The 13,325-nt window shown below is 39.5% G+C and overlaps 1 protein-coding gene across 4 annotated transcripts in view; it reads left to right on the plus strand.

The window, feature by feature from the left end:
* Positions 1-13,325, plus strand: part of spen (split ends) — a 159,249-nt gene that overhangs the window by 133,070 nt on the left and 12,854 nt on the right. For 3 of the 4 annotated variants that reach the window (XM_072301450.1, XM_019059069.2, XM_019059070.2), the window contains 3 exons: positions 283-422; positions 2,555-2,746; positions 3,565-13,256. In XM_072301450.1, coding sequence (XP_072157551.1) covers positions 283-422; positions 2,555-2,746; positions 3,565-13,256 — 10,024 coding nt within the window. The remainder of the gene's footprint in view (positions 1-282; positions 423-2,554; positions 2,747-3,564; positions 13,257-13,325) is intronic. The other variant, XM_019059071.2, reaches the window with a different exon arrangement.

Consider the following 13,325-nt stretch of genomic DNA (forward strand, 5'->3'; position numbering starts at 1 on the left):
CTGAAAAGTTTTGTGTTCTTCGCAAGTGTATAGAAAAAATCACTGGGAAATTTAGGCAAATTCATGCAACAGTTCTCTCGTGAAAAAAATTAAATGTCGAAAGAAATACCTAGAAAGCGCAATTGAGATACGCTTTTTCAAGGGGGAGATAATGTTAATGAGGTCACTTGAATAAATCTCACAGAAGTATGTAGAACATCTTTAACTTCCTACAGTTGTTAATCCACCTAAAAGATTGAATTTCCAACAATTTTTTTTTAATTGTATTTATTCTCTTTTCAGATCCTATTTGCACAGTTAGCCGTCAATCAGATGCGAGGAATAGTGTTAAGGGGGCGTAAATTGCAAGTCGACTTTGCCTCGCGGGAGTGTCAAGAAGCATTTTATGAACATTTAGATAAATTTAACGTTTATGAAAATAGGTAAGCATGCGTCTGTTGATTTAATGTTCCCTATTTTGTAACCTGACTAGATATGTCAACCATCTTTGAAGTATTTTGGCGAAGTTTTGAAGAAAATGATATCTTTGCTTGAAATAGATTGACTTAATGCAATTCCTGGCAACGAATAAAACGCAAAATATTTCAAGAGGTAGTAGGTTTTATTTTGTATTTTATTTTTTTAAATTCATTTATTGTCAGCTTTGTTAATATGAATTGCAAATACAAAACTTCAGATTAGATCACATTATCATTCATTTCTTTATCAATTCCCAATTTTATAACGTGCAATGCTCACAATAAAGTAATGGCGTCGAGCTTTAGTGATTTACTGTAGTGGAGGTTGCTATCAGATATCCCGACAAGTTATAACCCCTTTCATCAAGAATAACTTTCATCAAGAATTCTAGGAATAATTACTAAACTTCGCCTTCTAGGACTACTTTCTATGAAAGGAAGAGACACCCAAAGGAGGAGGTTTTGTAAAAAACTCTGAACACTGAAATGTAGAGAGGAAAAATTGTTGTGTAAAAAAAAAATTGAAAAGAAAAGTAGAAAGTAAGTCTTTCACATCTAGCTTCACAAGAAACATATGTTTCAGATCATCTTTGTGACTATCATTGTTAATTTTTTTCTTTCTTTGCCAAATGCAAAGTATTGGCGGTGAATGTATCATCCGATAGTTATTTCTTGCAACTGCTATCCAGCATTCAGAATTTAAATGTGGAATTAAATGCATCAAACACTTAATGAGTGTGTCATCAAGATTGGCTGATTAACATTTTCGTGTGGTATTTCATCTTTTGCATTAGTCTACAAACTGAAGTTACTCTTAAACATCCTATTGATGAACTTAGTATCAAAATTCAAAGTCTCCATGTTTGTGAAAATGTCTCGAGTTCTCTTGAATTCATAATGGAATTTCTTTGCAAAGGAGTATGCTTCATAATTTTCTTGTTCATCCTGGATGAAAGTCTCTGAATAACACCATTTGTTCCTCAGAACTATAGAGTAAATCCACCAGAACTAATTTATCGAGTTCCCTGCGGGTGTTTGGTTACTTTCCCACACTTTGCACCTTGTAAAAAACTTCCCGGTTTAATGTGAGGAGGAAGTCTTGAAAAAAAGTGTTGTGTAACGCCGTTACCGTGGACATCAGTAGTAGGTCTTTATGTGAGATAGTTAAGTGTTCCTTATCGAAACCCTAACTGTGAGTGTAGGAATTTTTTGATGCATTTTTTGGGTGATCTTATTTTAAAATCTTATTTTTAAATTCGGAAATCTACATATTAGGAGTAGCTAGACATCATCGGCTTATTTCAGGAAAAGTATTATAAGGGTTCATTTTACGTCGAAAAGTCTGTTAAGTTTTTGAATTTAAGTTCTGGAATATCCTGGAATTGGGAGAAATTGCCTGCATTTATTCGTAAATCCTCAAATTGTATATCATCTAATGACAATTTTTTACAACTCTCAGGCAGATTAGTATTTTTTCTCCTCTTTTGTGTTTGAGACCATTGCAATGTGTCAAAGTAATACATTTGCCTATGTCGTCACCTTCCAGGCAAAGTATCACAAGCGCCATGCGACGTTTAAAAATTTCCGCCGCCATTTTATTTCTTTACTGAGAAATTGTTGGCTGAATCTGTTTGGAAATTTCATTAAATTTTATCGGCTGCACAAAGAAAATTCAGTGAAATTTTCGGACAGCTTCGTTGAACAATTTCTCTGTAAAAAAATATAATGGCGGCGGAAATTTTTAAACGTTGCATGGCGCTTGTGATACTTTGCCTGGAAGGTGACAATGTGATTATGTAGATAGGCAAGGCTTAAAATTTAAGTGAAGGAACTTCCAATTTTTAAAGCATTCTTCACAGTTTTTGAAGTGATTTTGTAAGTTCTTAAAACGTGCTTTGAAAGTCAAAATTTTCATTTTCGTTTTTCAAGGTTAATTTTGCAAGGGAAAGCTCCTTAAGAAGTCCTGTTTTGTCGTTAAAAATAGTTAAATGAACCCTGATTATGCTGTATTCAATTGAAAGATTCAGACATTGCTAATAATTAAATTTGATTTGAAACTGGTGTGATCTAATTGGATTGCTTGGGTGTGTGTGCAGTACGGGTACTTCTCCGCAGCACAGTTCTGGAAGTTTGAGAGGAGGTTTCGAAACTCCGTCCTCATCGGGTAGCAGTGGTGGGAAGCCATCTAGTAGACACGTAGTTTCCTCCTCTCGCTATCCCCGTCACCTACCTACCTCTCGTTTTGATTTTTCCGATTACCCCAACGACGTGAAACCTTGTTCTGTCCGGTATGCAATCTGTTTCATTTCTATCAGATTTATCACTTTTTTTATTTTTCCTTTTTTTAAACTGAATCGACTCTCAGTTGTGTTTCTCTTAGAACCAGAATGTCTTGTGGATTTTATAACTTCGTAGTCTTCTCCATTGTAGAGAGAGAATTATTGTCTGAAAAAATTCAAGTCAAAGATTTCATTGTCCTAGTTTTTAATTGTCGTTAGTTATCAGCAAGTAAGTGTTGTGTTTTTTCGTCTAAGTGTTGAGGCTACTCTGTTTTAGGTGGAATTTCAAAATTCCATGGATTCATGCCGCTGAAGTATCATACTGCTGGCAATGCATAACTGAAGTACCTTAGTAATGCAATGCCCTCTACTATTTCTAGTTCATACAGTGCTGACTTTCCTTTTCACTTTAAATTTTAATCATCAAGGGAAAATACGGAACCAAACATCATTCCATCCCTGTCTAAAGTTAGCGAGTGGAACCTTCATGACTTTTTACTGACAATTAAGTCTTCATTGAATTTAGAGCTAACTTTGGAATGTGTCAATAGGTATGAAGCTCAGGTTTCCTTTAATTTTATTTTCACCCTGCAACCAATGATTTGGATCAATATTAAGCCTTAGCATTCATTCATTTAGCATTGATTTCCTAGATGTTTTGATGAAGTTTCATGTAATGCAACAATTTCGATGATTCAGGAAAATGGGAGGGAAGGAAGGAAGCATAATCATCAGCTAATGTCGGACACCTCGGTTTGAATCAGTCTCTTGTTCAATTGTTTTAATTTATTTGTTTTTAATTTTATCCTTTTTCTTGTTTTTTTCAGAAGTTATGAAGATATTGCAGATGATGCACCCAGTGACCCTTTAGTTACAGTAATGGTTGGACCGCCAGACATACGGCATTTGCAGAAAGAAAGGCATGCACTTCTTGAACAACTGGAAGACTGTCCCAGCTCAGGAGAGGAGGGAAGTTCGCGTCGAAGGTGTAGGCATCATAGAAGTCAAAGTGGAGAAGGTAGCCGGCCAGGCACACCACTGTGTGATGAAAGGCCAGAGAATTTGATACCCGTGGAACCCCGTAAAACACCCAGAGATAAACCCGGGGACCCCCTATCCCTTCCTTTACCCAGGTTTGCCTCCCAAGTTTTTTCACCAAGACCAACTCCTCCCAGTCCACCAGCATCCCCGCCTAGACCTGACTCTTCATCCTCTGACTCTCAACCTCCTCCCTCTCCCGAATGGGAAGAACGATTGCGGTCACTAGATGAAAAATATGAGAAATGGTCGGGCTCCCGGACAGCAACTGCGAGAGTAGATTCTTCTTCGGTTAGAATAAGGCATAAACTACTTGATCTAGATGTTCATGAGCTGCAGCCCTCGGAAATTGTGAAATCAGTTCTGGCAAGGCGGAGTGTATTTGATGAGGATTCGAAGAGGCTTGAAAACTTTCGGGAGAAGTACGAGCCAAAAGAATTTGTACCCTCAAGACCCAATTTTCAGTCATCGATACGAACGCGCTTAGATGTTTCTTCACCCCTTCCATCACCATCTTACTCCATACCCAAGTCGCCTGCTTCATCACCTGCGCCAGCAAAAGGCTTGCAATATCCATTCCCAAGTCATCCTCCGGTGTTACCAACTTCATCTGTTGCTACGGGAACTTCTATGGCAGTTTTAACAACTCCCACCTCCCCTGTCAGTGATTATGGAACAACTCGTTTTGAACCAGTATCAGCAAGCTCCATCGAAGAAGCAATTGGAAAGCGAAGATCTCGCGATGACGAGTCAGTCCTCAAATGGCTGAATCATTCCGAGCGGAAGTCAAGTATAGGTGAACCAATTCCAGCAATAGCTCATGTAGACCCAAGGAAACACCTCATGGATCATAGACGAGGGAGAGAGAGCACAGATTCTAAAGAGTCCTTAAACTTAAAAGAAGTTGAATTCAGAGAAAATGCTGCTGACAGGTTAAGAGTGAGAGATCTAGATGAATTGAGAATTAGCTCTCAACCAGGAAAGCATAAATTAGAAACTAATCCCAGAGCTGATTCAAGGCTCCCCACTTTAGATCACTCAAACCTTGATTCCAGTAGTAAGCCAAAAAGTATAGATTCTCTAGATAGAAAAATAGATTGTTTCAGTAGCCCATTAGATAAAAGGGATGCTGTTTCAGTCGACCCACGCTTAGAAAAACGAGAAACATTTCCTTCAGACCCTCGACTGGAGAGGGGTCAGACCTGCTCCTCCATAACCTATGACTACACTTGTTCTACCAAAGTACCTGATTTTTTAGGCAAACGATACGAATTGAAGTTAGATCGGGATGATCAAATCCAAACGCAAGATAATCATAAAAATGTTCCTGATAGTAAAGATAGTTCTGATAATAGCTTCAAAATAAGTTTGAATCCTAGACATCCAGATTCAAGGAGTGCAATCGAACTTAAATCAAAAGAAACCAGCGGAAAGTGCGATTTAGTTCCATCAGAAGTGAATAATATTGACGACACTCCTCTAAGTTGTGCTGAAGCGTCAGCTAGCTTTAGTTGTTCAAAACCTACTGAAAACAATATAACAGCCCCTGAGCCAATGGAATTTGAAAAGCCCAGGTATGAGTCAATATCTGACTCGGAATCTAGTTTCAAAGAAGAAATCCACCATTTGCAGAAGGACATGGAAATTAGTGATGATGAATTTGATTCCAAAATGTATGAAAAGCAGCAGCCAAGAAGTCCTATTGATGATATCAAACCTCCAGTTCTGGATAAAGTGGTCGCAGAAACCCCGATTTCTCCTGACAGCGAAACCATCAAGGAAAATATTGATCCACCAGAAAATGTGTTGGAACCGGTGACCGTGAATGAAGTAGTTTCTACAACTGAGGCTCCAGTAGAAAGCAATGATGTAGTTAAAATCAAACATGAAATAAAAATTGAGTGCAATTCTTTACCGGAAAATGATTTAGAGATCTTTGATGAAGTCAAAATAGTAGACAGCAAAGAAACAGGTGACCAAAACTCTAAATTTGATGCGGTTGTAAGTCCCAAAAATGACCTATCAAAGAATTTTCCAGAAGAATCTGAAAATCGCCATCCCCTTGAGGACAAATCAGACTCTAAAACTAGAGATACTGACAGTGATATTTCATCAAAAAGTGATGCTGATTCTCCCAAGATGCCTGAACTCAAACCGTGTGTGACGTTAGTTGAAAAAGTTGAGAAAGAGCATAAACCCAAAGATACAATTAAAAATTGTAGGGAAGTTCCTGAAAAAAGCAAAGATTCTCTGGGTGATTCTAGGCACAAAGAAAAGGATTCAACCATAGCCATAGAACCTAAGCATAAAGAAAAAGAAGCTCATATTGAACACAAGCATAAGGACAAAGATTCATCCACAGAAAGCAGGCATAAAGACAAAGAACCACATGCAGAAAACAGGCATCGAGAGAAAGAAAATCGTCTCGATAAGAGTGACTCAAAACCGAAAGATGACAAACCCTTTCATGAAAAATTTGAGTCCAAGAGGAAAGACAGTGTTTCAGAAAAAATTGATCTCAAAATTGACGCCAAACACGACTCAAGACATGACTACAAGTATAGTAGCAAAAGGAGAGATAGCTTTTCCTCTGAGAAATCTGACCACAGGCACAGAAGTCAGTCGTCTTCTGAGCATAAAACAAAAGACTCTGAAAGAACAGAAGCTAAGAGGAAAGATAGTTTCTCTGAGAAATCTGAGAGTAAAAATAAAGATATCTGTGATAAAAATGTACATAAAGCGCACGACAGTATTCCTGAGAAAACTGATAAACGCCATGAAAGCTCCGATAAAAGCTTAAAATCACATGAAAGTGGGGATAAGCATGGTTCAAAAACTCATGAAAGTTCAGAACGCAAGCATAAAGACAGCACTGAGAAATTGCCCCAACTCGGCAAACTAAAAGACAGCTCATTTGATAAAGCAAGCTCAAAACACAAGGAAAGCTCTCATGATAAGTCAGAAAGTAAACGGAGGAACAGTCACTGTGATAAAAAAGATATCAAACAACGAAAAAATTGTGAAAACAGGTGTGATACCTCTAGCGGGAAAGTAGAGGAATCAAAGTCAGAAGTTGGTGATAGGAAGAAAAATGATGAGACTAAGAAAGAAGCGGAAAACAACAACAGTAACAGCAAGCCACACATCAACTCTCAAATAAAGAAGTCTGAAGATACTGAGTGCTCCAAGATTCGGAAAGAGAAAGAAAGAGACTCAGAAAAGGATCACTCAATTAAGAAATCTAAAACTAATTTCATCATTCATAGTCCTGAGTATAAAGAAGAATCTTCGGTGCAAAAACAAGAATCCACCGATAAGTCAAAGAGAGTTGAACATTCTGAATTTAATGCTTCCAAGAATAACAAATGTGTAGACCGACACAAAAGTGGAAAGGATCATAACTCCTCCATATCTGTCGAAAAAGAAAAAGAGAAGAAGAAGGACAAAGATAACCTTTTACCCAACAATGTTCTGTCAAAACAAAAGTGTAATCAGTCCAATAATTCAGTGAATAAACATTCTAAAGAATCAAAAGACAAAGAAACAAAGGATAAAGATTCCAAAAGGAAAGAATCTGGCAGTGCTAGTGCAAAACAAAACAAAGATTTGGATAGTTCAGAACATCATAAGGAAGTTAATTTCGTGCACACCTCTGCCAAAAATCAAGAATCTAAGAAGGAAGTTGGTCCATCTGAAAGCATCAAAAAAGACAATGAAAAGAAGAAGAAGAACAACGAATCGGTGGATCCTCTAAGCAAAATCAAAGAAATTCTCAAGGTGAAAGAAATTGAACATCCAGACAATGGAAGGCACAAAGATAAAATCAAAAGTTGGGAGCATATAAGTGCCAAATTTAAAGATAACAACCGAATAAAAAACAACCAGCTCAATGACTCAGTTTATGAGGAACGTAAAAAAGATTTTTTTGATGGTCTGTACAAAAATGACATTGATTGTAATAGTATTAATGATGTCAATCATGTAAAAGAAATCACTCGCGAACAAAGCTTGTCCTTCAAAGAGTTAAATAAAGAACATGATGTATCAAAATATAAAATCCATGAGAAAAAACGAGAAAGCTGTGACAGAGAAAGACGAAAAGATGATGACAATTTTACCAATCATGTAGACTTCAAGTCAAAGGACTCTGAAACGTCATCAAAGGATAAGTGCAAGTCAAAAAGAAACAAGGAAGTAGATAATTTTGAGAAACGTAAGGAAAGAGAACCATCAGTTGATAACATCTATGATGAGAAACGATCTGAGTCAATAAAGAAAGAACGTCGGAAAGAGCGGATGAGTACCAGCTCTCTCCCTGCAACTATTGGCTCTAAAAGACGAGTTAGCTCTCAAGATAGTTTAGATGGCTCTGATGAGAAATCTAAACCTGAAAGAAGAGACTCGAAAGATAGCTCTCGCAGTTATGGAAGTTCAAAGAAAGACATGAAAGTAGATAAACATAATCGTGTTTCAAAATCTTTTGATGAAAAAATGAAAGAAGATGAAGAACGACCGAAGAAGAAAGAATTCACTGATGAGAAGCGTCCTAAAAGTATCAATCGTAAAGAATCTAGTGGAAGTAGCTCCAGTTGTAGTGAGAAAATCAAAGAGCTGTCAACCAACGAAAAATCCAAAGACAAAGAAACAGGTGATAAGCGGAAAGAACCCAGCAACATGGAAAAGATGAAGGACTACTCAAGCAGCTGTGAAAAGTTGAACAAAGACAAGAAAAGCAAGCAGAGGACAGATAGCGGCAACACTTGCAGTGAAAGTGAATTTGGAAGTGGCGATGATGACAAGTCGGGGAAACGCCAACAACACTCAATTTTTGATATAGTTGATGATGAGCCAGCATATATCTCAATGTACGATAAAGTAAAAGCAAGATCTTGCAAAAATATGCAGAAACAAAAAGAAGAAAGGAAGCAAGAGCGGCTAAAAGAAAAATTCAATCAGCTTAAACAAAGCAGGGCAAAACGTGAAGAAAAGAAACGCTCTACATCCTATGATGAAGACTCAGATTCTGAGCGAGGCATCGGAAGGAGATCCAGTAAATTATTGATCACAAGCTCTGAAGAAGACAATGTCTCCGAGTACGATATGAAACACAAAGCTCCGAAAGTAACGTCCGAGTCTGAAGATGATATTATCCGCCGCCAGAGTTTCTCTGCTAGAACAAAGAATTCTCGCATCCATTCTGAGGAGAGTGATGGTGATGTCAATAGAGGTTTTGAAGGGAAAAACGGACCTAATGAACGTGAAATTTTCTCTGACAACTACATCAATGAGAATTCTGTTGATGACAAGCCTGCTGTCAACTATGACTCAACTTGTCCTAGCAATGATGATACCTCTTTCTCAAGGAGTGCCCCAAGGAAGAAGTCTCATAAGAAAAAACAAAAGCGTCAAAGAAGCCTGGACAATGATGAAAGTGGTTCTAAAAAGCACTCGTCCAAGAAACACAGGCGCAAATTTAGTCACGAGACTGATGAAAAATCCACCAAAATTAGACGCAAAAAATTGAATGCCGCTGACTTTTTCAAAAAAGAAGATTCAATGGAAGACATATTTGGGCCTCTGTCCGATGACTCATCCGATAAAAATCAATATGATCGGAAGTGGCAAGTGACACAAGTATACGGCACAGATTCTGAGTCCGAAAAAGAAACAATGAACAAACGAGAGAAAAGACGAAAAGAAAGGAAGAAGGAGCTAGAAGAAATGGGAGATGCAATCGAAGCTGGACTACTTGAATCATGCTCTTCGCCTCCGCCTCCAGAACCAGTGAAAATCAAGAAGAAAAAGCGGAAGAAGTCTAAGGAGGAGAAATCCAAGCACTCGAGCTCGAAAGATAAAGATACTGAATCTATGACATCTCCTCTCTCCCCTCCAGTCTGCCATTCTTCTCCGCCTGTGTTACTGCCCATGGTTTCACATAACAAGAAACTTGACATTCCAGGTTTTGGTTCGAAAGTTGATGAGAACATCCACGAAACAGCTGTCAAGAGCATTTCAGAGGCTCAAGATCCTATTGTAAAAGAGGAAGCCACTAAATCACCAGTTTGTGCTTCACCAGCAGAGGAGAAACCGACAGTCATCATTTCCCAAGAAGAAACAGAAGATGCAGTTGCTGCTTTGCTGGAAGATGCATTTGGAGGAGCCGGTTTCGATGACTCTGCTTCGTACGCTGATGAGCCGTCAAAACCTGAAACTCCCACCTCAGAACCTGACTTGCGCATAGATACTGATACTGAAGACAGCTTCTTCACAGATGATATTTATGCATTGCCAAAAACGCCAGACCTACCAGCCACGTGTCGCTCAAGAGAAGGTCTTGAAGAAAGAATAGCTGCTCTTGCAACCACCAAACCTGACAAAAAAGAAGATCCTGCCGATGTAGAGATGCCTGAAATTAAATCGGAGTCCCCAGCTAGAATGGTCAAAGATGAAGCTAAATTAAATGATGCTTTTGACACTGTAAAGTCTGAGCCTCATGAGGAGAAACTGAAGATCGATGAACCAATGGCAACTGAAGATCATAAACCTCAAATTTTCGAAGATACCCTAGAAAATGAATTTTGTTCAAACACTGACCAGAGTTCTAAAAAGCAAAAATCCGCCCCAAGCAAATTTGATGCTCTTCGATTTGTGGACTCTAAACCTGAAGTGAAGAAGGACAACAATAAAACCAATGAGTTGGATGACCTTTCTCTAAACGAAACTTTGTCCGGGAAACCCATCAAATATCGCTACCCTCCCAGAGTCAACTCTAAGTATCCTCCCAAAATCCTCTCCTCTCCTCAAACCTCATCCCATGAAATTGGTCTTGCATCACACTTACCTGGTCCGTTGTCAATAAAAATCAATGATAATGCCATGAAAACATCTCCGGTGATCAGTCCCTCCCCTCCAAGGCAGTTTCAGTCCCCTAGGGAGTCTCTCAAAAATGTTGAGAAATCGTTGACCATGCCTGTAGTTGATGGACCAATCGCAAATGCAACACCTCCATCTAAAAACTTCTCGGTTCTCTCACCAAACCAGAAACTGGCAGCATTTAATGAGCACTCTCCGAAAAGTAGTATTTCTCCTAACCCCAAGTCTACGTATAAATTTGCTCCCTCTAGTCCAGCAGCTGGAACACACGGTGTGCTCAGTCCAAGTTTTGGGAGTACTCATCCAGCAGTCACAACAGGATCAAGTCACATGAAATCTACATCTGTCGTTTCACCGAGCTACATTTCCCCAGTAACATCTCAAGGATGTGGGAAAGCTGCATTATCTCCCATCCCGGCTAATTTTATCAAAACAACATCAAACTCGGCTGCAACTCATGTAGGAATTTCTTCGCACACCACAGTTGCAGGTTTCACTGGGATCATCTCTCACACAGGTGCCACATCAAGTCCAACCATTGGCACTGCGGCACCTTTAACCCATAATGTAACTTCATCGCACAGCCCATTGCAGAGTCATCTGTCGATTGGGAGCCATTCCAACAGTCCTCTTGCTCTGTCACCTGGCCATGTTTCCAGTATTACGGCTGCAACAAGTACTGTTTTGAATCGAAATATTGGTGTGGGCCTTCTCACCACAGTTGGTTTCACTGGGGCTCCAGTGAGCCATCAAAATACCATCTCTCAAACTGCTGCTACTTGTCATACTAGCCCTGTGAACCATCATCCTCCAAGTTTGAGTCGTCCAGTAAACCATACAGGACACGTCAGTTTTGTAGGTGGAGAGAAAATTCATGAAGTTGTTATTACAACTGCAGCCCCTATAGGGTCTGCTGGAGTGTTTCCGCAGAAAGGAGTTAATTCATTCGCACCAACTACAGCTGTCAACATTTCATCACCCAGCCAGACATCAATGAAACCTACAGTTGTCTCACCCCTGACAAGCAAATCTCTCACCACCAGTTCCCAACTTTCATCCTCCCAAACAACACAATCTTTGACTGCAACTAGTGGCTCAATTATCAAAGGTCTTGCCACCACAGGAACTCTGACAACTACCTCTTTTTCTTTGCCAGTGTCAGCAGTCAAGCCCACAGCAGCAGTCATATCTCATACACCGCACATGAATTACCAGCCGCTCAAAGCTCAGCCATTCTCAACTACAGTCGTTACTCATTCAAGTTATCCAGGCTCTTCACCATCACCTGTCACCCAAATTTCACCCAAAAGTCTGTTTATGCATACAAACGAGCCGCTATCCATGTCTGTCAACTCAAATCATCAGCCAACACGGCCACCAATTTCATCCGTCATTTCCACAACAACTAAACCTCAGTTAAATGCTAACCCTGCCGCTCAGTTGAAGGTAGCACCATTTACACACACGTATCGCAAACCTGGAGCCAAGTTCCCTTATGACTCCATGGATCAAATCCAGAATCTGTCCAACAAGATAGACAACATCGACACAAAAGTGGATATAGCTGCGTACCAAGTGACAGACATGTCCGATAAATTCCACCTTGGACCAAGCAAAGAGTATGGTGATTTTCCAAGCAAAGATATACCAAGCCCGCCCTCTTTTATGAAACACGATCTATTCAACAACCCATACTCAATGAAGGAATCTCCTGGTTTCAACATCCAGTCATGCATTGAGTCGGTAAAATCAAGTTTAAATGAAGAATGCTTGAAACCTTTAAACACAGAGGCCCCATCTCTAAGTAAAGCCCCTGTTGAAACAGATAAATTTTCTCCTAAAGTTGACGTGAAGTCTCCTTCAGCAAGTGAAAAGAAACCATCCACAGTAGAAAACCATTTGGATGACAAGGAAAATGTATCGGTGACAAAAAATGAGCCCAACTGGCTGACTGACCTTATGAACCGTTGCACATCAAGCACTGAAACTGCTGTAAAAACCGAAGAGGTGCTCAAAGAATCCAAGTTGAGTCAGATTGTCAGCGAGATGGAATCTCGTTTGAATGATGAGCTAGAGGCCAAAAGGCAGAAGCAGGCCGAAGACCTGGAGAAAGTGGAAAAAGGTAGCTCGCTCACAAGTTCCAGCAGTAGTAGTGGTGTAATTTTGTCGAATACATCCGCAGTCACTGTGGTTAGTAGCAGTGCATCTGTTGTAACTTCCTCCTCCACTCAAGTCAGTGATGTCTCGCCCAAAACATGTGTGGTAACCCCAGTTAGTAGTGTCAACACTGATGGTTCTTGCAATGCACTGCCTGATCTTGTTGCCGGTGCTGAGTGTACCCTACCAGTCACCAGCAGTGAGGTTGACACAGTAGCTAGCGATCTGAAAATAACTACTCTCAAAGAAATAGATTCTCCTGATTTGAAGATGTCTACACGAAAAGAAACCATCAAAGAAACATCCGTGCCGCCTGTAATCATCCGAGTGGAAGAGTCAGGTTCCTCTATCGTCAATCTAAATGACAGCAAAAAGACCAAGGAAATCGTGAGCAAGACATCCACGAAAACTGAACTCCAAGAAGAAACAGCTAATTCAAAAGAAGAATCTGGTGAGCATTGACCTGTGAATTAGTTATCGTACTGATTCACTAATTTTTTGATATCTTTAATACTCTTTT

This window comes from Bemisia tabaci, chromosome 1, assembly GCF_918797505.1.
Source record: "Bemisia tabaci chromosome 1, PGI_BMITA_v3".
NCBI lineage: Eukaryota > Metazoa > Arthropoda > Insecta > Hemiptera > Aleyrodidae > Bemisia > Bemisia tabaci.